This window comes from Phyllobates terribilis, unplaced genomic scaffold (assembly GCF_046119375.1).
Source record: "Phyllobates terribilis strain yellow unplaced genomic scaffold, ASM4611937v1 Scaffold_4__5_contigs__length_816908805, whole genome shotgun sequence".
In the NCBI taxonomy this organism is placed as follows: domain Eukaryota; kingdom Metazoa; phylum Chordata; class Amphibia; order Anura; family Dendrobatidae; genus Phyllobates; species Phyllobates terribilis.
In genome coordinates, this window is record NW_027362764.1 from 503057970 (window position 1) to 503081094 (window position 23125).

Here is a 23125-nt window from a genome sequence, read left to right on the forward strand (position 1 = left end):
CATAACTCAGTTTTTGCAAGACACCCGGGGAGTAGAGCAACTGTGGATCTCCTCTCGCGTCGGTTTTGGTGGCCTAACTTACATAAGGAGGTGGTAACTTGTCGCGTCCTGTGGGGTTTGTGCGCGCTCTAAGACCTCACATACCCGTCCGTCTGGGGCCCTCTTACCTTTGAAGATCCCGGAGCGTCCTTGGACTCATCTGTCTATGGACTTTATTACGGACCTCCCTCCGTCTTCGGGTAAAACGGTCATACTCGTTGTAGTGGACAGGTTCAGCAAGATGGCACATTTTATCGCTCTTCCGGCTCTCCCTAATGCTAAAACTCTTGCGCAGGTGTTCATTGGGGAGATTGTGAGGCTTCACGGGGTACCCTCCGAGGTGGTGTCTGATCGGGGGTCTCAGTTTGTGTCCAAGTTCTGGAAGGCGTTTTGTGCACGGCGGGGTATGCATTTGTCGTTCTCATCGGCTTTTCATCCTCAGACCAATGGTCAGACAGAACGTATGAACCAGAGCTTGGAGACATATCTCCGGTGTTTTGTGTCAGAGAACCAGGAGGACTGGGCTTCTTTCTTACCTCTGGCAGAGTTTGCTCTTAATAATAGGCGGAGCGAGTCCACTGGTAAGTCCCCGTTTTTTGGGGCATATGGTTTTCACCCCCAGTTTTGTACTTTCAGTAGGGGGGGCTCTTCGGGGGTTCCTGAGGAGGAACGATTTTCCTCATCACTCGCTTCAGTATGGAGAGGGGTGCTGAAGAATCTGAATACTATGGGGAACCGATACAAACGTATGGCTGATAGGAGGAGAGTGTCTGGTCCGGACCTAAGTGTGAACGATCGGGTATGGTTGTCTACCAGGAATATAAAACTTAAGGTTCCCTCCTGGAAACTGGGTCCCAGGTTCATCGGGCCGTACAGAATCAGTTCTATTATTAATCCGGTGGCATTCCGTCTTGACCTCCCCCCTACGTTTAAAATTCACAACGTGTTCCACAGATCGTTGCTTAAGAGGTATGTGGCGCCGGTGGTACCGTCACCTTTACCTCCCCCTCCAGTGGTGGTCAAGGGTAACTTGGAGTTCCAGGTATCGAGGGTCATCGATTCACGCTTTAATCGCCGGTCCCTTCAGTACCTGGTTCATTGGAAAGGGTATGGTCCTGAGGAGAGGATGTGGGTTCCTGCGTCGGATATTAACGCAGACCGATTAGTTCGGGCCTTCCACACGACTCACCCGGATAAACCTGGCCCTGAGGGTCCGGAGGCCCCTCGTAGAAGGGGGGGTACTGTCACGGGTGTGTCGCCACGAAGATCGTCACGATTACACAGCCTGACTTCTCGCAGCTGACTTTTTGGTGCTTTGTGTTTTTCGGCAGTGAGGGAGTTAATTCTCTCTCTCTCTGTGCTAGACGAGGTCCAGCCTCGCCCAGCTGCAATCAATGCTGCTGTAGTGAGACTCCTTCAAATGCCTGCTGGTCTGTTAGGGAAGTGTCGGTGAAAGCATTTCATGCAGACTAACAGAGCGGATCGTGGTATTTGGAGTTTCAGAGATAAGTGTATTCGGAGAGTTTTTTCCCTTCCTCGCTTTATCATTTATCTCCTTTCCCGTTGGTGTTCCCTCTGTTGTAGTTGTGTAGTTTTTGTATGCAAGGTGGTTTTGGTTTTTCCCTTGTACTGTCTCGTTCGTCTAAGTACTGTGTGTGGGCATATTATTACTTGTCCCCTTTTGTTGTGATCGGGGTCCTTCTCAGGACTAGATTACTTAGGTGCAGGGATCCTCAGGAGGTAGGGGTTACGCTGGCGGCCTGGACCTCTGTACCTTTAACAGTACCTCCAGGTTGAGGGATTAGTCAGGGCCCCAGCTTAGGGTCAGCTTAGGCCCCCTACCTCCAGTATACAGAGACAGCGTGACACACTCATCAATAAATCAAAAGGGATGAAAAAATGTGTCCATGAGTGAAAAGGGTATAATATATAAAGGTCACAAATACCTGTCTCCACGGCTACTGCGCTCCCTATATATTTTTTTACTTCCTGCAGCCAATCACTGGCCTCAGCAGTCAAGTGGCCATGCTGGCATCATCAATTCGGCTAGTGATTAGCTGCAGAGGTCATACAAGTATGGACTGCACAACATTGCTGCAGGAGATAAACTGGGCCTGGGAGAAAGTCGTAGAGAAATGATGCTACCGTAAGGGAATAACTGGGCAAGTATAAATTACTTTATCACTTCTTCCTTAAAGGGATTCATCCTTAATTACCATTAAAGAAAATCTGTCAGAATGTTTTTGCTATGTAATCTGAAGACAGCAGGAAATAGGGCCTGAAACATTTAACTCAGGGATGTGACATTCATTAAGCTGTGTGCTGTTTACTTACAATGAATGTTTTATTATCAGGAGACTATCACAGCTAAACCGACTCCTTCCCTCCTCTGATAAGCAGCTCACTGTCAATAGACAAGGTACACAAAAGCTCTTGTGTGGGCGGGGTTAGCTTTCTCAGCTCTGCTGCATCCAAAAACTCTGATTGTGTGACAACTGCTGCACCCAGTAAACTAAGTGATACATAATTGGAATCAGGGTCATTCCAACAGCATTTTTCGGTATTAACTTGATTATTATTTTCCTATAAATCCTAGTCTGCAAATCCCTCTGTACACATTTACTACGAAGATTACATATACACCATGAAGATCGTGTCAGTCTTTATAACAGTGCAATCAGAACAAGAGGCTGAAGAGAACTAGAACAAAGTTGGGTGGAGTGTCTCTATACGAGGTATCACTTTGTTCCAGAATGGAAAAAGCTGCTGGGAAATTAAACTTCAACCCAAAAACAACAAGGAGTGTGGAAGGAGCGATGTCAGACACATAACTGATGAGAAATCAACAGTAGTTAGTCTTCTCTCATAGGTGCCATCACATTGTGGAGTTGTGCCAGTATCATCCTATAAACCTCTTTCATCTGTTCCCAATAACAGGCGTGACTGATATGTGCACACTATAAGCTGTACAAGGGAACCTACAAGAAAAAAAATGTGTATTTACCTGCAATTACAGGTGTTATCTGCAGGTAAATGCTGTTTTTAAAAAGGAACTTGTCACCAGGATTTTTGCTACCTCATCTGAGAGCAGCATTATAATATAGGGGCAGAGACCCTGATTCCAGTGATGTATCACTTACCGGGTGTCTCTGCAGTTTTACTAAAATCATCATTTTATCTGCTGCAGATCTATCAGTTCTCTGAATGCTGATCTCTATATAACCCTGCCCATACCACTGATTGGCAGCTTTCAGCCTATGCACAGTTTACACAGAAAGCAGTCAATCAGTGGTGGGGCGGGTCATACTGAACTCATGATTAAATTGGACTACCTGGACGCTTCTGTGAAGACCGATGATGAGGTGAAAGATCAAGCAAGTTGAGCGCTACTCCGAAGGCAGATAATGGGGTGAAAGATCGGGCAGGTTGGATGCTACTCCAAAGGCAGATAATGGGGTAAAAGATTGATCAGTCTGGACGCTACTCCGATTCTACAGGGCTGTGGAGTCAGTAAGCCATACTTCCGACTCCTCAATTTCCATGACACCAACTCAGACTCCCTCATACATGGCTCATGTTTAAGTGATAAATTTACTGTAGCACAAATTCATCATAGCTACAAGTCTAGACCCTTAGATCAGGAATAGGACAGACATTTATAGGACATTTCATAATTTTCCCAAATTCTTATGAAAAAATATTCCCCACAAACTGCATTGAATTACTGTACCCAATTTGTTATATATTCTGGGAGTTGGAGTCGGTCCATTTTATACAGACTCCGACTCCACCAAAATGGACACAGACTCCGAAGGCAGATAATGGGGTGAAAGATCGAGCAGATTGGACGCTACGCCGAAGGCAGATAATGGGATGAAAGATCGAGCAGGTTGGACGCTACTCGGAAGGCAGAATATGAGATGAAAGATCGGGCAGGTTGGATACTACTCAGAAGGCAAATAATGGGATGAAAGATCAGGCAGGTTGGACACTACTCAAAAGGCAAATAATGGGATGAAAGATCAGGCAGGTTGGACACTACTCAAAAGGCAAATAATGGGATGAAAGATCAGGCAGGTTAGACGCTACTCGGAAGGCAAATAATGGGATGAAAGATCAGGCAGGTTAGACGCTACTCGGAAGGCAGATGATGGGGTGAAAGATCGGGCAGGTTGGACACTACTCAGAAGGCAGATGATGGGGTGAAAGATCGGGCAGGTTGGACACTGCTCGGAAGGCAAATAATGGGATGAAAGATCAGGCAGGTTAGACGCTACTCAGAAGGCAGATGATGGGGTGAAAGATCGGGAAGGTTGAACACTACTCAGAAGGCAGATGATGGGGTGAAAGATCGGGAAGGTTGGACACTACTCAGAAGGCAGATGATGGGGTGAAAGATCGGGCAGGTTGGACACTGCTCGGAAGGCAAATAATGGGATGAAAGATCAGGCAGGTTAGACGCTACTCAGAAGGCAGATGATGGGGTGAAAGATCGGGAAGGTTGAACACTACTCAGAAGGCAGATGATGGGGTGAAAGATCGGGAAGGTTGGACACTACTCAGAAGGCAGATGATGGGGTGAAAGATCGGGAAGGTGGACTTCTGTATACCTTAAGACACCTTTGCTGTTTGTTGCAATGGTTTATTCGCCTATTCCCTTTATGATATAAGCACGCATGTCTATATTTGAGGCATGTAATAAAGCTGGATATGTTCTCTTTGTGGTTACATAGGTTTCCTTAAAAACTCCAAACACTGAATCTAGACAGTTAGTGACAATGAATATAATGTGCTGCAGAATATGTAGGTGCTATATAAACAATCATAATAAATAAAAACAGTTTAAAAATATATATCATATGTAGATTGTGGCATTTTTCATCCAGGATTACTCCAAGAAAGGTAGTTTCACAAAATTTTAGAGAAAAAAATGTTTAACTCGGGTTAACAGTCTTTTTTGCAGTTTTGTTCCACTTTTTCAATAATATGCCATAAAACCTGTCCATGTAAATACTTGTAATTTCTAGCTAGAATCATTTACTAAAAGAAATTTGCAGCAGGTGAGTAGAACAATCATCCAGTGTGCTGTGGTGTACTTATAAAACAATTTTTTTTCACTATTTTAACATTGTTTTTTAGCATTATTTTCATCATTGCCAGAAAAAGCTAACTGTTTTTTACACTAGTAAATGTGAATTTTTTTCTCTACACAATTTTGAAACTCATGGAAAAAAAAGCTACAAAATGACACCTATAAATTGTCCATGTATCTAAAATACTATTCTTATGGGCTTTCCTATGCACATTACTCAGAGTACGTGTTTTTAATGGGGAGCGAGGAGAATAATCAGCTGCCAAACACTTCAGCAGCAGTTTCTCTCTCACAGGAACTAAAAGAACAGACATGCTTAAATCCAATATATCAAATCCATTTTTCTCTAACATCTGGCTTTGGAGTCAGTCAGGATCAATGGGCTAAGCAAACTTTCATTTAATGTGTATAGGCACCTACAGTGGGTACGTAAAGTATTCAGACCCCTTTAAATTTTTCACTCTTTGTTTCATTGCAGCCATTTGCTAAATTCTAAAAAGTTCATTTTTTTTCTCTTTAAAGTATACTCTGCACCCCATCTTGACTACTAAAATTTCTACATTTCTGTTTTTTTTTCAAATTTATTAAAAAAGAAAAGTATTCAGACCCTTTGCTCAGACACTCATATTTAGGTCACATGCTGTCCATTTCCTTGTGATCCTCCTTGAGATGGTTCTACTCCTTCATTGGAGTCCAGCTGTGTTTAGTTAAACGGATAGGACTTGATTTGGAAAGGCACACACCTGTTTATATAAGACCTCACAGCTCACAGTGCATGTCAGAACAAATGAGAATCATGAGCTCAAAAGGAACTGCCCAAGGAGCTCAGAGACAGGATAGTGGCAAGGCACAGATCTGGCCAAGGTTACAAAAGAATTTCTGCAGTACTCAAGGTTCCTAAGAGCACAGTGGCCTCCATAATCCTTAAATGGAAGAAGTTTGGGACCACCAGAAGTCTTCCTAGACCTGGCCGTCCAGCCAAACTGAGCAATCGTGGGAGAAGAGCCTTGGTGAGAGAGGTAAAGAAGAACCCCAAGATCATTGTGGCAGAGCTCCAGAGATGCAGTAGGGAGATGGGAGAAAGTTCCACAAAGTCAACTATCACTGCAGCCCTCCACCAGTCGGGCCTTTATAGCAGAGTGGCCCGATGGAAGCCTCTCCTCAGTGCAAGACATATGAAAGCCCGCATAGAGTTAGCTCAAACATGAAGGACTCCAAGACTATGAGAAATAAGATTTTCTGGTCTGATGAAACGAAGATAGAACTTTTCAGTGATAATTCTAAGCGTTATGTGTGTAGAAAACCAGGCACTGCTCATCACCTGCCCAATACAATCCCAACAGTGAAACATGGTGGTGGCAGCATCATGCTATGGGAGTGTTTTTCAGCTGCAAGGACAGGACGACTGGTTGCAATTGAAGGAAACATGAATGCGGCCAAGTATAGAGATATCCTGGATGAAAACCTCTTCCAGAGTGCTCTGGACCTCAGACTTGGCCGAAGGTTCACCTTCCAACAGGACAATGACCCTAAGCACACAGCTAAAATAACAAAGGCGTGTCTTCAGAACTGTGACCATTCTTGACTGGCTCAGCCAGAGCCCTGACCTAAACCCAATTGAGCATCTCTGGAGAGACCTGAAAATGGCTGTCCACCAACGTTCACCAACAAACCTGACGGAACTGGAGAGGATCTGCAAGGAAGAATGGCAGAGGATCCCCAAATCCAGGTGTGAAAAACTTGTTGCATCATTCCCAAGAAGACTCATGGCTGTACTAGCTCAAAAGGATGCTTCTACTCAATACTGAGCAAAGGGTCTGAATGCTTATGACCATCTGATATTTCAGTTTTTCTTTTTTTAATAAATTTGCAAAAATGTCTACATTTCTGTTTTTTTTCAGTCAAGATGGGGTGCAGAGTGTACTTTAATAAGAAAAAAATGGCCGGGGTCATGTGTCATAACAACCGCATGTGCGCCCCAGGAACGCGAGTTCTGACCCCGCTGGAACAGTGCCGGCACGGGAGGTGAGTATAAGTGTTTTTATTTTTATGTCTTAGTAGTGGACAGCCCCTTTAACTTTGCAAAGGATAGAAGAAGCACTGTAACATTTATTTATCCATATGTAAAAAACACAGATGAAACACTGCGGACACAGCGATCCAAAACTCCAATGACACCAGTACCGTTTTTTTTTGCTTTCCGAAAAAAAAAAAAAAGAAGATGTCTGAATGAGACCTAAAGGAATGATTTTATAGGGTATATATTCCGTCAAGGCTATATGCTAATTTATATTATGAGTTTGGGCTGATAGACTGCCTCTAACTTTGTTGCTACTGCTATTCACTGTGGACATTGCACAAGCAAATCTGGCACATATCAGCTATGTGTGTGAACATACCCTAAAAGAAAGCCGCATTAGTTGCACCTCTAAGTATTTACTTACTTTCTTGCATGTACATTGTAACAGTTAAGTGTTCTGATGGTTTCTTGCCAACGCTTCTCTCTCCTTTATTACAATAAGTCATGCTCCGTATAGTTTCATTGGTATAAGGACACAGGCATCTATCTGGTTAATGTGATGGATGATAGTTATTCAAATAGATTTTTGTGTGCTTAGTCAGATAGAAGAGACATCTTTGTCATTTCCATAGAGGCCTACCTTCAAAACAAACACCAGTGGATGGGCTGTGTCACACAGCCATTATCAGAGGAAAGCAATTGTTTCCTTAATGGCATGAATAAGTCTGGCACATTGAAGCCTACTGCGAGATTGGAACAAAGCATGAACCCATGTGGAAAAAAGACTTGTTCCCATGAAGTCTGACACAGTGCTTGCCACTCCAAAGGAGGGGTGGTGCTCTATACCTATCCTTGTATCCTCTATTAATTGCAGCCCATAGGATTTTCACTTGCGGTGCATTCGTGTTAACTACTCAACATCATAGCTGCAGGCTGCCGCACGATAGACGGAAGAGGTCAATTCACACAAAATATATGTCCAGAACTTGCCTTTCCAAACCAAATGGATTCATCTTAATTCACATAACTCGTGAGCCTTAAAGGGAACCAGTCACCTGGCTCATTCTGTCCGAGCAGCATGAATCAGATCCTGGTTGCATGATTGGCCAGGTATGTTCTTCTGTGAAACGATCCAGTGTTTCAGAAAAAGCATAGTTTAAAGATCTGGCCAGGGACCATAGGAATATACGATACTTGTCCGGACCCACTTTCAGCTGGCTTCAGCAGGTGCCCATGCAGGTACATAGGAAGAGAGCTGTCCAATCATGTAGAGCAATGTGGAGAGAAGCAAACTATGGGCCCGATGTGCGGGGAGAAGCAAACTATGGGCCCGATGTGCGGGGAGAAGCAAACTATGGACCCGATGTGCGGGGAGAAGCAAACTATGGGCCCGATGTGCGGGGAGAAGCAAACTATGGGCCCGATGTGCGGGGAGAAGCAAACTATGGGCCCGATGTGCGGGGAGAAGCAAACTATGGGCCCGATGTGCGGGGAGAAGCAAACTACGGGCCCGATGTGCGGGGAAAAGCAAACTATGCAGCTCGCTTTTTTTTGTCTTATGGTATATGCTCATTTTTTTGCACCAAATTCTTGAAAATGGAGCAGACAGTTGATGAATTTGGCGCAAAATCAAAAATGCTGTTTTTCACCTTTTGAACAGTTTTGCAAATTCTTTAAAAAGTCACGAAAAAAGGGCAAAATTGAAAATGCCTCCAGAAACCTTACCTCAGGCAGAGGCAGGAATGAGATGCACAAAACAATGTCACATTTGGTAAAAAGACACATTTCATGAACCTTTAGATAAGAAAAAGTTGTCAAGGAAAAGGCCTGTATTTTCGTTGAAATGCCAGACTGTTGCAGAGTAAATATCTCTGGCTGTAATCGCCCAGCCTGGCTCTGATTCACGCTGCCCGTATAATTTGGGCATAATGAATCTAATGACAAGTTGCTTTTAATGGTAATGATTAGAGAAGAGCGAACTCGAACTGTAAAGTTCAGGGGTTCGTACCGGAGAGCTAGTTTTCGGTTCTGAACTCCAAATACGGAGTTCTGCCAGAAGTCTGTTTTACAGTTTGGGGAGAAGAGAGATTTTGCAGCACCAAAGTTTGGATCCCCATTGATTTCTATGGGCTTTGGGTTCAAGTTCAAGTTCGGTTACAGTTCTGGTACCCGAACCAAACTTTGGACTAAAGTTCGGTAGAACCAGACAAACCCGAACGTCCACGGGTCCGCTCATCCCTAGTAATGATCAACAACATAAGTTAACCAACACATATTTAAAAGCTCCTTTTTCAGCACTTTGAAAAAGTATTCATACCTCCTGAACTTTTTCCACATTTTTTCACGTTACACCGACAAACTTAAAATGTTTTTATTGGGATTTTATGTGATATACAAACACTAAGAATTTATGAAGTTTAAAGGAATTGACACATGGTTTTCTAAAAAAATTTTAAAAATATAAATCTCAAAATTGTGACATGCATTTGTATTCTGCCCCCCTGAATACAAGTCAATACTTTGTAGGGCCACTTTTCACTGCAATTACTGCTGCAAGTCTTTTGGGGCATGCCTCTATCAGCTTTTCATATGTAGAGGCTGAGATTTTTTTCCCATTCTTCTTTGCAAACTAGCTTAGTGAGATTGGATGGAGAGCGTCTGTGAACAGCAATTTTCCAAGTCTTGCCACAGATTCTCAATGGGATTTAGGTCTGGACTCTGACTGGGCCATTCACACACATGAATATGCTTTGATCTAAGCCATTCCAGTGTAGTTCTGGCAGTATTTTTAGGGTCTTTGTCCTGCTGGAAGGTGACCCTACGCCCCCATCTCAACTCTTTTGCAGCCTTTTAAGAGGTTTTCTTCAAAAATTGCCCTATATTTAGCTCCATCCATCAACTCTGACCAGCTTCCCTGTCCCTGCTGAAGAAAAGAAACCCCACAACATGATGCTGCCACCACCATGTTTGACAGTAAGGATGGTGTTTTCAGGGTGATGTGCACTGTTAGCTTTCTGCCACACTTAGCGTTTTGCATTTAACCCAAAAAGTACTACTCTGGTCTCATCTGACCAGAGCAATACTCTTATTTCAATATCACAAAGGAAAAGTTGGATTCCATGAATGTTCCAAATCCTGCAATGTCAGAAGTCCTCTATAGAAGCTCTCAAAACTCAATAACTCAAAAATAAGTTTTGAAACCACGCAACTTTGGAGTTAATACTCTATCAGGATATTTTCAGTTACAGTCTGCTATAGCAGAGAGCAGTTACAGAAGACATTACATGGACATCACATTAGTACTCTCAAAACGATGGACAGCCTAATTTGTTCTGCAGTGTTGCACACTTTTTTTCCATGCAGCATATGGTCTAGCTTATAAGTCTCCCTACGAGAGCGTCTAGCTCTTCACAAGACTTTATCAAATTATGAGAAATAGTTTTATGAATGTTTACGAGTGATTTTACTACAAATCTGTGTAGTTTTCAAAGTGATGGTTAATGACAGCAAGGTTTTACATCAGATGCAACATTTAACTTACTAGTCCCAGCAGAAATGTTGAACCGATTCAATAAATGTTGTGTGCCGTAAACCTAACTTTGGAGAAAATCATCTTATAACAATCTTCTGTAATGTCATAGTGTCATGTAGACATACAAATAGTAAGGAGTCCATATACATAGGCCACTGCCGATTGCTACATCAAATAGCAAATATGGCTTTATAAAGTACCGAAATCACTAAGATGCTATCAAATAAGAGATGAGAAGTAGAGTCAGAAATTTCTAGATTTTCTTTCAACATAGAAGAAAATACTTTCCCGGCCCTGTGTCAGACATTTGTGGAAGCAAAGCTAACATTGGATGAGATGTTTCCAGAGAGGATTTGCACATTTGAAGACGTAACACCCCTTTAAAATTTTATGTACTTAGATTGGCACTAAGGTCAGAAATATGGGTTATAAATGCTAAACAGGTAACATACAAGTGGTAAGTTCACAGTTTGCTAGCAGCCAATTATATTGTGGTCGGAGGTTTGGACAGTATATTTCAGGGGCATGTATCTGCAGGTATATTACACTCCTCAATGTTGAAATTGGTACACCAAGAAGGAAATTTGTGAAATTCTGAAAATCACAAGATCAATAGACAAGTAATAATATGCATATGATAAAAAAATGAAAACAAAATTTTCAAGACATCTCGATTTATTCAGTATAGGGTATCTGGATCAAGCGCAGAAATACACGCACTTCTACACCTTAGCATGCTTGTAATGAGCTTACTAATGGTTGTCTGAGGAATGTTCTGCCATGCTGAATGCACTTGGGCATGCAAATAATCAAGATCCTCTGCTAGCAGCACCCTTTACAATTACCGACCAATGATGTCCCAGATGTTCTAGATGGGAGACAAGTCTGGAGACACTACAGGCCATGTGTCATGTCTCTAGGTTCGAATCCTTGAGCCTGTGCTTTGTGGTCAGCTTCTCTGTCCGAAGAGCCACATCAGATACACCTTTTTTCCACGTGTTTAGTTTCTGTTATCTTTGCTTCTGTCATTTTTTGGGTAACAGGTGTTTTCATTTAGTCATTTGTCGGCCCTATCACCTTTCGGGTGCGGTTTTATATACTTTCCCCAGCTGGCATTTCCTGCAGGTGATAGTCTCATTTGGATGTCCATCCATACTGCTGTAGTTTAAGCCAGTCAGTGAAATACCAGCTAGAGTTTATCTCTGTGGTTTGTTCTTTACCGTGCGCCTATCTTCTGTTTCTTTTTAGGAAGTACGCGGCATATTCTCTAACAGTAGGTAAGTAATCCTTTATTTTGTGGTTTATTTTACTCACTCTGGAACCTTTTTTTATTTCAGCACACTTTCCCTTCTGTACGTAATTTGCACGTTTAGTCTACTTCGGCTGCTCTCAGTGGCACGAGCAACATGCGGCCTGACATAATTTTGAAAAATGGCTCCTGGAACACGCTGTAGAAATTGCCGAACCACTGGTTCTACGATCAAATTAATGTAATGCCGAGCTGTTAGTGTACCTGGAATGAAGACTAGAGGAGTCCGGGTACCGTATATTATTCCACCCAACACCATAATCCTGGGAACAGTGTGACATTCCCTTGAAGGCCTCTTAACAGCATTGCCCACATGGTCTCCAAACTAATCTCCAGCTATTATTGCATCAAAGACAAAAGTGGCACTCATCGCTAAAGAGGATACACTTCCATTCAACCCTCCATTACTTTCTTTCTCTGCACAATGATAGCCTTTGAGGGTGGTGGTGTGAGGTCAATAAAGAGGCCATCACAAGGGAACCTCACACCACTCCTTGGATTATGATGTGGGGGTGGCATAATAAAAGGGAGCCGACCACTCTAGTCTTCATTCCAGATACTATAAGAACTCAGCATTACATTGAATTGGTCAAGAAATCAGTATGACCATTTCTTCAAAGTGTCCCAGGAGCCGTTTCCTAACATAATGGCAGGTTGCATGTTGCGTGTGCTACTACAAGCACCCTGAGTGGCCTAAACGTGCTACCATGGCCAGTAGTGTTTCCAGACTTTTTCCCATCAAGCACGTTTGGGACATCAGTCGGCAATTGTAAAAGGAACTGCCAGCAGCAGATCTTGATGATCATGCATGCCGAAGTGCATTCAAAGTGGCAGAACGTACTTCAGACACCCATTCATAACCTCATTGATAGCATGCCAAGGCGTGTAAGTGTGTGCATTTCTGTGTACGGTGCTCTACTGAATTCTAAATATGTTGAGAGGTTTTGAAAATTTTGTTTCCATTACTTCATCCTTTGCATATCAGTAACATGTCTATCCATCCTATGATTTGCAGAATTCAATAACTTTTATAGCTGGAAGACTTTAAGGCCGTTATTTGGCCATAAATTGCCATGGCAATGATCAGGACCACACGTTCAAGATCTCCGAGTGCAGATGGGATTAAAGAGGGAGCCCCCACACTCTGTTAACCATCTAGATGCTGTAGTCACTATTGCCAGCAGTATTTAAGGGGTAAAACGGCCATGGTCGGTGCCAACACTGATCGTGGCTGATGCAGCAAGTTGTCAGCTATAGTGTACAGGTGACAGCTGCAGGATTGTCAAACGTAAGACGATGCGAGGCTCTTATAATCGCAGGTTAGTTTTAAGTCGTATTGGCGGGGTTAAATTAAAACTATAAAATAAACATATAGGCTGAAATTAGGGTAATGTTTTAAGGCTTCTTTATTAATTTATATAGCACTAACATATTCTGCAGAGCAGTAAAGAGATTGTCACATGTAATTCGGCATCTGCCCCCATTCCAACCAAACAGACTGGGACAGATAAAATAGAGAAAATAAGAGCGTAGATGAAAAAGGCAATCGACAAGAAAATCTAATTAACTGTGACAGTTGGTAAGACACCTATCTGTCCTCATCCCCTTACATGTCTCCTGAAAGTCTTCAGGTGGCGTATATTGAAACAGATGGAATTTTTTCCAATTTACTTCCCAGGAAGCTTACATTATAATTGCCTTAATCTGTTCAGCCTGCTGTAACCTGTTGCCCGTATTTTATACCATCAGAATGTCACATGAGTCAGGCTGCATGTGTTATATTCCTTGAAAATGAAGAACAGCAGACAAAGAACAACAGATTGCCAGAAAGCTTGTCGAGTCAAGAAAACCAAAACTTTGCTGAGTCAAACATGAACCAATTGTTGTCGTTAACTTTCAGCCGCCAAAAAGAAAGCAGTGAAACTTAAAACACCTGCATGAAACCCAAATTTACTCAGTGTACAGGCAACAAACAGAAGAGCGAGATGAATGCAAGAAGCACAGTAAAAAGTCATCCGGGTATTAAATAACAGAAAGTAGTCAAGATCATAGAACATAGATATTCCGTGTTGATAGGCTCCCATTTGTCATCAATGGATACAAGTCGCTAATAATTAATCATATGATATTAGAAATAAGCTAAGCGATTTCCAGGAACCTAGCCCAGCAGCCAAGCCAGAAATCCAAGAGAGGATCCCTGTGAATGACCGCCTCCTACCTGCAGGAATCCCTCATTGCCTCTTCCGATTTATAAGCCCCGTGTGACGTCATACATGCAGCATGATGAACACTTGATATCACACCAAGCCTATTAATCCGAGGAGATGCCGGGATGCTGTCTGGTAGGAAGTGGTTTTAACAGTTCATGCCTGGAGGTCAACAACTACTGACATGATGTGGTCAAGGGCTACTGAGATGACCAAGGTTCTGCGGATCAATTTGCTGATTCCTACAAGATACGTTCCAATAGTTACTCAGGGCTGTGGAGTCGGTAAGCCAAACCTTAGACTTCCGACTCCAAGACTGACTCCCTCATACATGGCTCATGTATAAGTGATAAATTTACTGTAGCTCAGATTCATCTCAGCTAAAAGTCTAGACCCTTAGATCAGGAATAGGACAGACATTTATAGGACATTTCATAACTTTCCCAAATTCTTATGAAAAAATATTCCCCACAAACTGCATTGAACTACTGGACCCAATTTATTACATATTTAAGGAGTTGGAGTCGGTCCGTTTTATACCGGCTCCACAGCCCTGGTTACCATCAAACCATCTGTAAATGAAGTGACTTGTATTAAGTCATAAATTAATCCATTTATTCATGATTTGGAAATCCAGATAGCACAGTTAATTTAGTCAGGAAATCTCCTGTAGCCAATGTGTATGTACAGCAACAACAACCTTCTACCATAACTAATGATGAATCTCAAGAATCTGCGTTGGTTCTTATTGAAATCACAGTAAATTCTGGAGCATTCACTACTAATGCAATGGTCTGTCTATAGCAGGATTGGCTAGGCCTTAAGTATTGGATCTAGGTTTTCTGAAGCCTAGGTAAGATATTCTAACAGGGCACAGTGGAAAGAAACACAAGGCATGGCTTGGTCAACCAAAAATAGTGGTTTGAATGAGAGCCACACCAGCTAAAAGTGTTAGTCAAGTAGCCAGAACTGCTAATCTCTTCCATAATAACTCTGCTTTCCATCACCTGTCTTACCTATTGCATTATTTTTGTGTCTTATTGTGTATAAATATGTGACTCTTCAGATTTTGTCTTATACTATGCCTGATGAAGAGACCCGAGTAGTCTCGAAAGCTTGCAATTTGTTGCCATCTTTTCAGTTAGCCATTAAAAGGTATCAACCACTGAGGACTCTCAAATCTAAATATTTTTCTATCTACTGGCTAACACGGTACAATAATATATACAGGGGTCGACAAAGTTGTTCAGAATCTAGGAGCCAGCCAAAAAATTTAGGAGCCAGAATTTTTTTTAAGCAAACTTGGTTTTTAATTTAACAAAAAAAACATTACAAACGTTATAAACAACATTTTACTTTTAAAGATAATAAATATTATATTTTGATATTTTAGATTTTAGGCAACATTCTAGTGTTTTTCACTTTGCTTTTTGTGGCCATGAACATGCCTTGTGATTTTAGAGCTGAAGTACCAGTGGTCCACAGCCTTGGCAGGATCAAACGCCTTCACAGATGGCCCATTCATGGTGATCATAAACAAGTCACTTAAACTTTCTTCTTGCATCCTTGATCTGAATTGATTTTTGACCATGTTCATCAAACTAAATCCTCTTTCACAACATGAGGTTGAGACAGGGAGCACCGCCACAATCGACAACAGGTTTCCCAGAACTGGAAATCTCTCGGTGTTGGAGAGTGCCAAATCCAGAAGCTCACACAGTTTCTTTCCTTTTCCAAGGACCTTAAACTCATACCACTCATTGAGGAGTGAGTGAATGCATTGGTCATCACTTTCAGGTGGAGATAGCCGTTTACGAAAATGATGAGCCAATGCAGTAATCTCAACCACACCGTAGTCTTGCAATGTTGTTCCTGCTGGCCAGGCAAAGGTGTCAAACACTGCGGTGGATCTTTCAATATTTATATCACTTAGAAATCGCACTGTCAAGTATTTAACTGCATGATTAATTAAATTAGCTTTTTCCTGCTGAATTGATGCAGCTACAGTGTTGCTCAGTCCATGTAGCTGTACATTTTGAAACAGTCCTTGAAGAGATGTTCCTGAGACAAATCTGGCCTCATGTTGTTTTGGTGCATCTCGAAGTGAATTGATTGTTGAAATTGTGCTTTTCACATGCAACTCAATTGTGCTTAAAAAAAGCTCTTCCCTTTGAAATATAAGTGACAAGTTTTTAAGAATTTCCAGATAGTCCAGTAGAAAATGGAGCATGTGAACAAATTTAAAATCTGTGAGCTTTCTCAGTAAACCATGGGCAGCTGCAGAGGCACTGTCTTTTTCCGCAGCCACACTTTCTAGGTGGATTGTCACGCATTTCCAGTCTTTGACAAGTGCAGACAGAGCACCGACTTTGCTTGCTACCCATCTGACATTATGCAAGTATTGGAATTTCAGAATTGTAAGCTGCAGGTTTTCTGCTACTTGCTTCAGCTGTCGCATTCTCTTAGGTGAGTATTGATAAAATTGGTAGAGTTTCTTTAAAATAGAGTCAAAATCATCAATTAATTTAGCTTGTTTTACTGAACTTAATACACTTAAGTTCAATCGGTGTGCAACACAGTGAATGCCAATTAAATGACTGATGTTTTGGCGTATTTTCTGCACCAAGCCATTTTCGGTCTCAATCATGCTGGCAGCACCATCTGTACCAATGGCAATCAAGTGACTTGAAGAAAGCCAGCCTACAAGACCAAGTGTTCTAAGTTCTTCTGTGAGCGCTTCTAAATATCCATCTGCAGTAGCCATTTCAAGAGGAGAAACAGAAAGAAATTGTAACGGGTCTGGGAGGCGGAACCTCTGAGCTACTATACAAGGGGGCGGTCCTTGTAAGGGAGCGGGTGGCGACCAGGCAGGCAGTCACAGCAGGTGACCGGGACAGTCTCTAGAAGAACGGGCAGGAGGTCACGGCAAGTGACCGGGGCAGTCTCTGGATGAACGGGCAGATGGTCACGGCAAGTGACCGGGGCAGTCTCTGGGTGAACGGGCAGATGGTCACGGCAAGTGACCGGGGCAGTCTCTGGGTGAACGGGCAGATGGTCACGGCAAGTGACCGGGGCAGTCTCTGGGTGAACGGGCAGATGGTCACGGCAAGTGACCGGGGCAGTCTCTGGGTAAAGGGTTGGTACGACCTGTGGCGGCTGATGGTAGACGTGAGCTCCCAGGTGAGCAGGCGGGAGTCTCTGGATAAACGGGTGGTCACAGCATGTGACGGCGGAGCCTCCAGGAAGACCAACAGACAGGCGGCAGATGAGCGCTCCCAGGTGAGCGGGCAGAAGTCTCTGGACAGGCGGGTGGTCACAGCACGTGACGGCAGAGCCTCCAGGTAGGCTAGCAGACAGGCAGCAGATGAGCGCTCCCAGGTGAGCGGGCAGGAGTCACTGGACAGGCAGGTGGTCACAGCACGTGACGGCAGAGCCTCCAGGTAGGCTAGCAGGCAGGTAGCAGATGTGCGCTCCCAGGTGAGTGGGCAAGCTGGTCCATAGACAGACTGACAAGAGTTGGAAGGCAGACCGTCGGACCTCAGGCAAGCAGGCAGGTAGTTGATGTGCGCTCCCAGGTGAGCGGGCAAGCTGGTCCTTAGACAGACTGACAGGAGTAGTAAGGCAGACCGTCGGACCTCTGGCTAGCAGGCAGGTAGCAGAATATTAGGCAGGAATAAGACAGCAAGCTGGCAGGAATCTGGCAACGGGACCTGAGGGCTGAAGCAGAGTAGTGAACAGTGCAACAACATTGCTCGGGCACCTCCATTTTGGAGGAGGTGCCTTATATATGGTGAAGTCCTCCGGCCATTGGCCGGGGACTCCTTAGGACGGCGCGCGCGGCCCCTTTAAGAGGGAGGGAGAGCGCGCGCGCACCCTAAGCACAGTGGCCGGGAAGGAGCGCGCGCTGCCAGCAGAGCGGGAGGAGGACGCCGGGCACGGAGCAGGGAGGTGAGGGGAACAGCGTCCCTGCCTAGCAGAGGGCAGGGACGCCGGCGCTACAGAAATACTTCTTTGACCCTGTTGTCCTTGATGTACCTGACATACAGAATCAGTTGTTCAACCCCTGCTTTGTCAGTTGAGCCATCTAGCATCAAGCTGACATATTTTGCCTCTTTGAGCTCACTGATTAGGTTTTTCCTGATTATTTCTGCAATATGGGAAATGAATTCTTTGCATCTTTTATCGTTTGCATATTCCTGTCGCACAGCACTCCCTAATTTCTCCGTCAACTCTAGCAACCCTTCAAAATCTGTGAAAGGTCTGTTGTTTTTGGCAATATAATAGGCCACATTAAATAGAATGGTCATATGTTTAAAAATGTCTTCATCCATTTTCCTTATACAAGCAGCCAATGGAGTAGCTTCTGGAGCCAACGCTGCATGTTTAGCCTCCACACAATTTAGATGCTGGAGAGACTTTGCTGCTTTTTGAAGGTTTCAAGTTTAAAGGGTCCTGAAAATCCTTTTACGATCCTAGATGCTTGGTCAGCAATGCCAGGGAAGGAAGCACAAATCTCGCATATAGCTATACCAGTTGTATGGTCAAATTTAAGCCATGCGAGTTCTTTACACCACTCTTGCCTAAATCTCCTGGGTCCAGCAGTTTGACAACGGCTTGTTGATGGGGACTCCTCTGCTGGTGGGTCAACTCTTGTTTCTTCAGTTACCTGTTGCCCGGCACTTTCTACCTGTTGCACTGCGCTTTCAAGAGAGGTCTTTGTAAAGAACGGTGTCATTTTCAGTTGCTTTTCATTTTCTGGTATTCTCTCTGTTGCTCTGCGCTTCATTTTTTTCCTGAACCCAGAAAAGAAAAAAAAATGTGCACTTTGCTCTGCTATGCCAATTATAACTTACACATGATCTCTTTACCCTTCTTTGTCCGAGTGGACGAGGCAGTACTCCGGCTTCGTTCTCCCGGCGGCACCCGACTTTGTTCTTCCAGCAGCACTCCGCAGTCCGCCATATAGTACCCATATAATAATGGGATACACTGTGAATATACTGCCATATAGTAACCATATAATTACAGCATATACTGTGTATATACTGCTATACCCTACTTACAAAAAGATTTAGCAATGTAGGAAACTCCATTCAGTGGTGGTCCAGCAGGATAGGGTCTCTCAGCACTTCTAGAGAAGATTAAAAATCAATCTGCCTTATTATCCATATATTTTATTTTCTAACCATAAGAAGTTTCAAATCCTTTTTTGTAGGAACAACACTTTTCTAAATCAATGAAACAACATACTCACCTTAAATGTTTTTTGGAGGGAAAAGTAAAGATAAATTGTTGTTCCGTTTTTTTCTTGACATTTTTTTTTAAATTTTTACGAATGCTTTAAAAATTGCTTTTTTTAAAAAAAATAAATAGATGTCATTACATTTATAAATTTTTTATATTCTCAGTTTTTTTCTCAGAAAAATCAAAGAAACTAATTTTTTTAAAAAAATGCCTGTTCCGTTTTTTTGTTGACAAACTGTACATATAGACCCCCTCACACACGGCGTCTCCCCGGGGAGCACGGCCTTTGTATGTACTTACACAGGTAGCGGGAGATGAGAACGGGCCCCCGGCCACAGCGATCCTTCCCCCGTAACCCAACTCTCCCTGTCCAGTCCCGGAGCATAAGGGGGGCGGAGCAAAGTGGAGAAGGCGGCCTGAGCGATACTGTCCCTGCTTCCTCCGATTGGATGACTCCGTGCAGGAGGTGGGATTGGATTGAGAGTATTTTTTTTTTTTCTCAACTCCTCAAGCACCAGGCAACATTTTCTAGGCGCCAGACAACATTTTCTAGGTGCCACTGGCGACCAGGCGCCTGGGTTTGTCAAGCCCTGATATATATTTTCCCTAGGTCAAGTCCCACAAATCTTTATACTATTCACTAATGAGCATTTCAATAAAAAAGGCTGTTGACATCCACAATAAGTTAAATTATCGTAATGAATATTAATTATGAACGGCCCCATAATCTTGCAGATAATCAACAATTTTACCTGCAAAATCTTGCAGCCATTAAAAATCAATGTCTTTAAAGTGATTATTAATGTCCCCATAAGCATGACTACCTTGACCCAGTGATTGGCTGCCTCTGTCACGCACACTGACATTGTGATGCCATTACTGCAATAGAGTCTATACTGTAGCAGCAGTGAAGTTCAGTTTGTTATTTTTAACCTTGGCGAGCCTCATCACTTAAGAAAGGAAAAAAAAAAAAAAACACACAATCTTGGAAAACACCTTTATCTTAAAGTTCCTTGGCCCCAATGCAAAATCTGTTACGTGTGCCATTTATAATGCTTCTTATGTGGTATATAAAAAGGGGACTTGGACCCCTCAGGAATCAGGTGTGACTACTACCTGCGCTTCTTCCTTATAAAACTGTTAAAGGGACTCTGTCATCAGGATTTCACCACCCAAACTATTTATATGTGCATATAGTTCCTTCAAAGACAAGTTCAGCAATATCTTTACAAAGCCAGTCCATTCCTCCTCCATTACTGAGAAATCAGAGTTTGAATTCATATGCAAATGAGTCTGAAGATTTAAAGCCTCCGTCACTCCAACTCTATACACAACCCAGCACCACCTTTTCTTGCTGGTTTGTCTGATGTCACACAGCATAGAGGTGGTCAATCACGCAGGGGAAGGTGGCAATGGGTGGGGAATAGAGCCTGAGTGACAGACTTCAGATCTACAAAAATAGTTCTTCAGTCTCGTTTGCATATCAATTCAAACACTGATTTTTCAGTAAGGGAGCAAGGAACTGTTGTTACTGGACTGGTCGTTGAAAGAGCTACATGTGCATATAAATAGTTTTTTTGGGGAGAGGGGATGAAATCCTGCTGACTGTTTCCCTTTAAATTGGGTAGTCACATAAGAGGTCAAATTTGGCAGCGGTTCAAATGTTCAGTAGACCGAATGAAAGAAGTTTGCAGTTGGCTTGGTATCTAGCATATGCGACCAACACACAGCTGCTGAACATATTTCCCAACATTGTACTTAGTAACAGGTGATCCAGGAATGGGGGCAAGCAGCATTGCTTCTGCATTAGGGTTTATAAAATCCGCCAACCAATATTTCCACATCTCATTTTCCCTGATTATTTATGGAATCTTTTCCCTTAAGTATTGTTCAAAAGACGGAACAAACAGCCCTGTTTTGTGTGTATAAAACATGCATGTACATGCGCAAAATGTCATCTCATACTACTTGAAAGGTTAGGAGGATTACACAAATCCGGTGACACCCACATCATTAAATCATGTGCACAATGAACTTTGTGTAAGGAATACCCCTGGATATACATTAACACATCACATTCAGTATCATTAATACACAGCACCACTATATTACAATCTCACTACAAAGAAGAAGAGTAGTTTCTATAATTCCTTCAGTTTACAAAATTGTAAGCATATAACACAATTAAAGAAGTGGAAGAGTAATTCCCAAATTAGGCAAGGAACAAAAACAGTTTATATAAAGTGCACAAAATAATATAACTAAAATGTACTTTATATTTTATATATATCTACATCTTTTCAGGACCCACAGGAATGGCTTGGACACCATAAAACTTCATTCACATAATGCTTACGATCTGGATCCAATGGGATGCATATAACCAATGCCTCCGACTGATGACATGTAATGGAGTTCATCACTCATACCTCTTATTTTCAGTATGCTAGCATACACCAACCAGACAGATGAACAGGACAATCTTTTGGCCTCTGTCAGGAGAATGTACCCATGTATATGGTCAGCATGTATGTCAGGAGCTTTCCCAGTGTTCACGCCAAACAAAGATCCCAAATGTGATTCAAATGAAGCCAAAGGACATCAGTTCCTAGACCCAAATTAAGTCTACGTTCACAAAACGTCTGGAGTCTGTACGCGTAAATGCTGGAAAAAAGTTCCCTTTTTTAATGGTAAATGTATCCATAGAGTTCCACGCACCCAACATACACTACTCACAAAGAGTTAGAGATATTTGGCTTTCGGGTGAAATTTCAGGATGAACCTAAAATGCACACTAACCTTTTCAGGTGAACTTAATGTGACCGTCTCTAAACCTTTGAATGCACATGTCCTACTATTCAATGTTTCAGTACATTTTGCAAAACTTGCTGGTTCTCTAACAAGGAGCTTAAGGGCAAAATTCACAACAAGTGTTTGATTCATGAATCGCCCCAAAAAAATTCAGGGTTCAATTAGAATTGGTATTAAACAGTCCTCCTCATCATATACTGTTCACATTTTGAAATCATGAGACTAAGATGACACCTAACAATTGATCAGCAGTACCTCACCATTGCGAGGCTTCAAGCAGGAGGTTCTCAGAAGGAAGTGGCCACTGAGCTTAGAGGGTCACAGTGTCATCAGCAGGTTGCAACAGAGATACAGAGAGACTGGAAGATTCACAGAAAGGCAGAGAAGTGGACGTCCTTTGGTCACATCCCACACTGATGACCGCTTCATTGTGAACAATGCCCTTCGGAACCCAATGATGAATGCCATATAACTCCAAGCACATTTAAGGGAGGTGAACTGCACCCAAATGTCACATCAGACCATTCAAAACAGTTTACATCAGCGTGGTCCGTGTGCTAGAAGACCTGCAAGGTTACCAGGCCACACCACCAGGCACAGGCGTCATTATCTTACATGGTCCAGGGAGCATCTACGCTGGACGACGGACCAGTGGGCCTCAGTGCTGTTCACTGATGAAAGTCGATTCACGCTGAGCAGAAATGATGGCCACCAACAATGTTGGAGACGTCAAGGAGAATGCTATGCATCATCCACTGTTGTCATCAGACGAGCCTTTCGTGGTGGTGTTATAGTGTTGGCAGTTGTGTGTAGTCAATATAGAACTGCCTTACACTTTGTGACTGGTACAGTGACAAGCCCCTACTACATG

The 23125-nt window shown here is 42.9% G+C and overlaps 2 protein-coding genes across 6 annotated transcripts in view; both read right to left on the reverse strand.

Moving 5' to 3' along the window:
* KIF13A (kinesin family member 13A) overlaps positions 1 to 23125 on the reverse strand; it is a 220376-nt gene that overhangs the window by 161989 nt on the left and 35262 nt on the right. The gene's annotated exons all lie outside the window — the stretch shown is intronic.
* Positions 15435 to 19930, reverse strand: LOC141264121 (zinc finger protein 862-like). Its single transcript, XM_073676435.1, has 2 exons — positions 18199 to 19930; positions 15435 to 16883 (listed from the first exon to the last, which is right to left on the reverse strand). Exons 1-2 carry the CDS (start codon positions 18528 to 18530, stop codon positions 15608 to 15610), a joined length of 1608 nt encoding a protein of 535 aa, XP_073532536.1. The 5' UTR covers positions 18531 to 19930; the 3' UTR covers positions 15435 to 15607.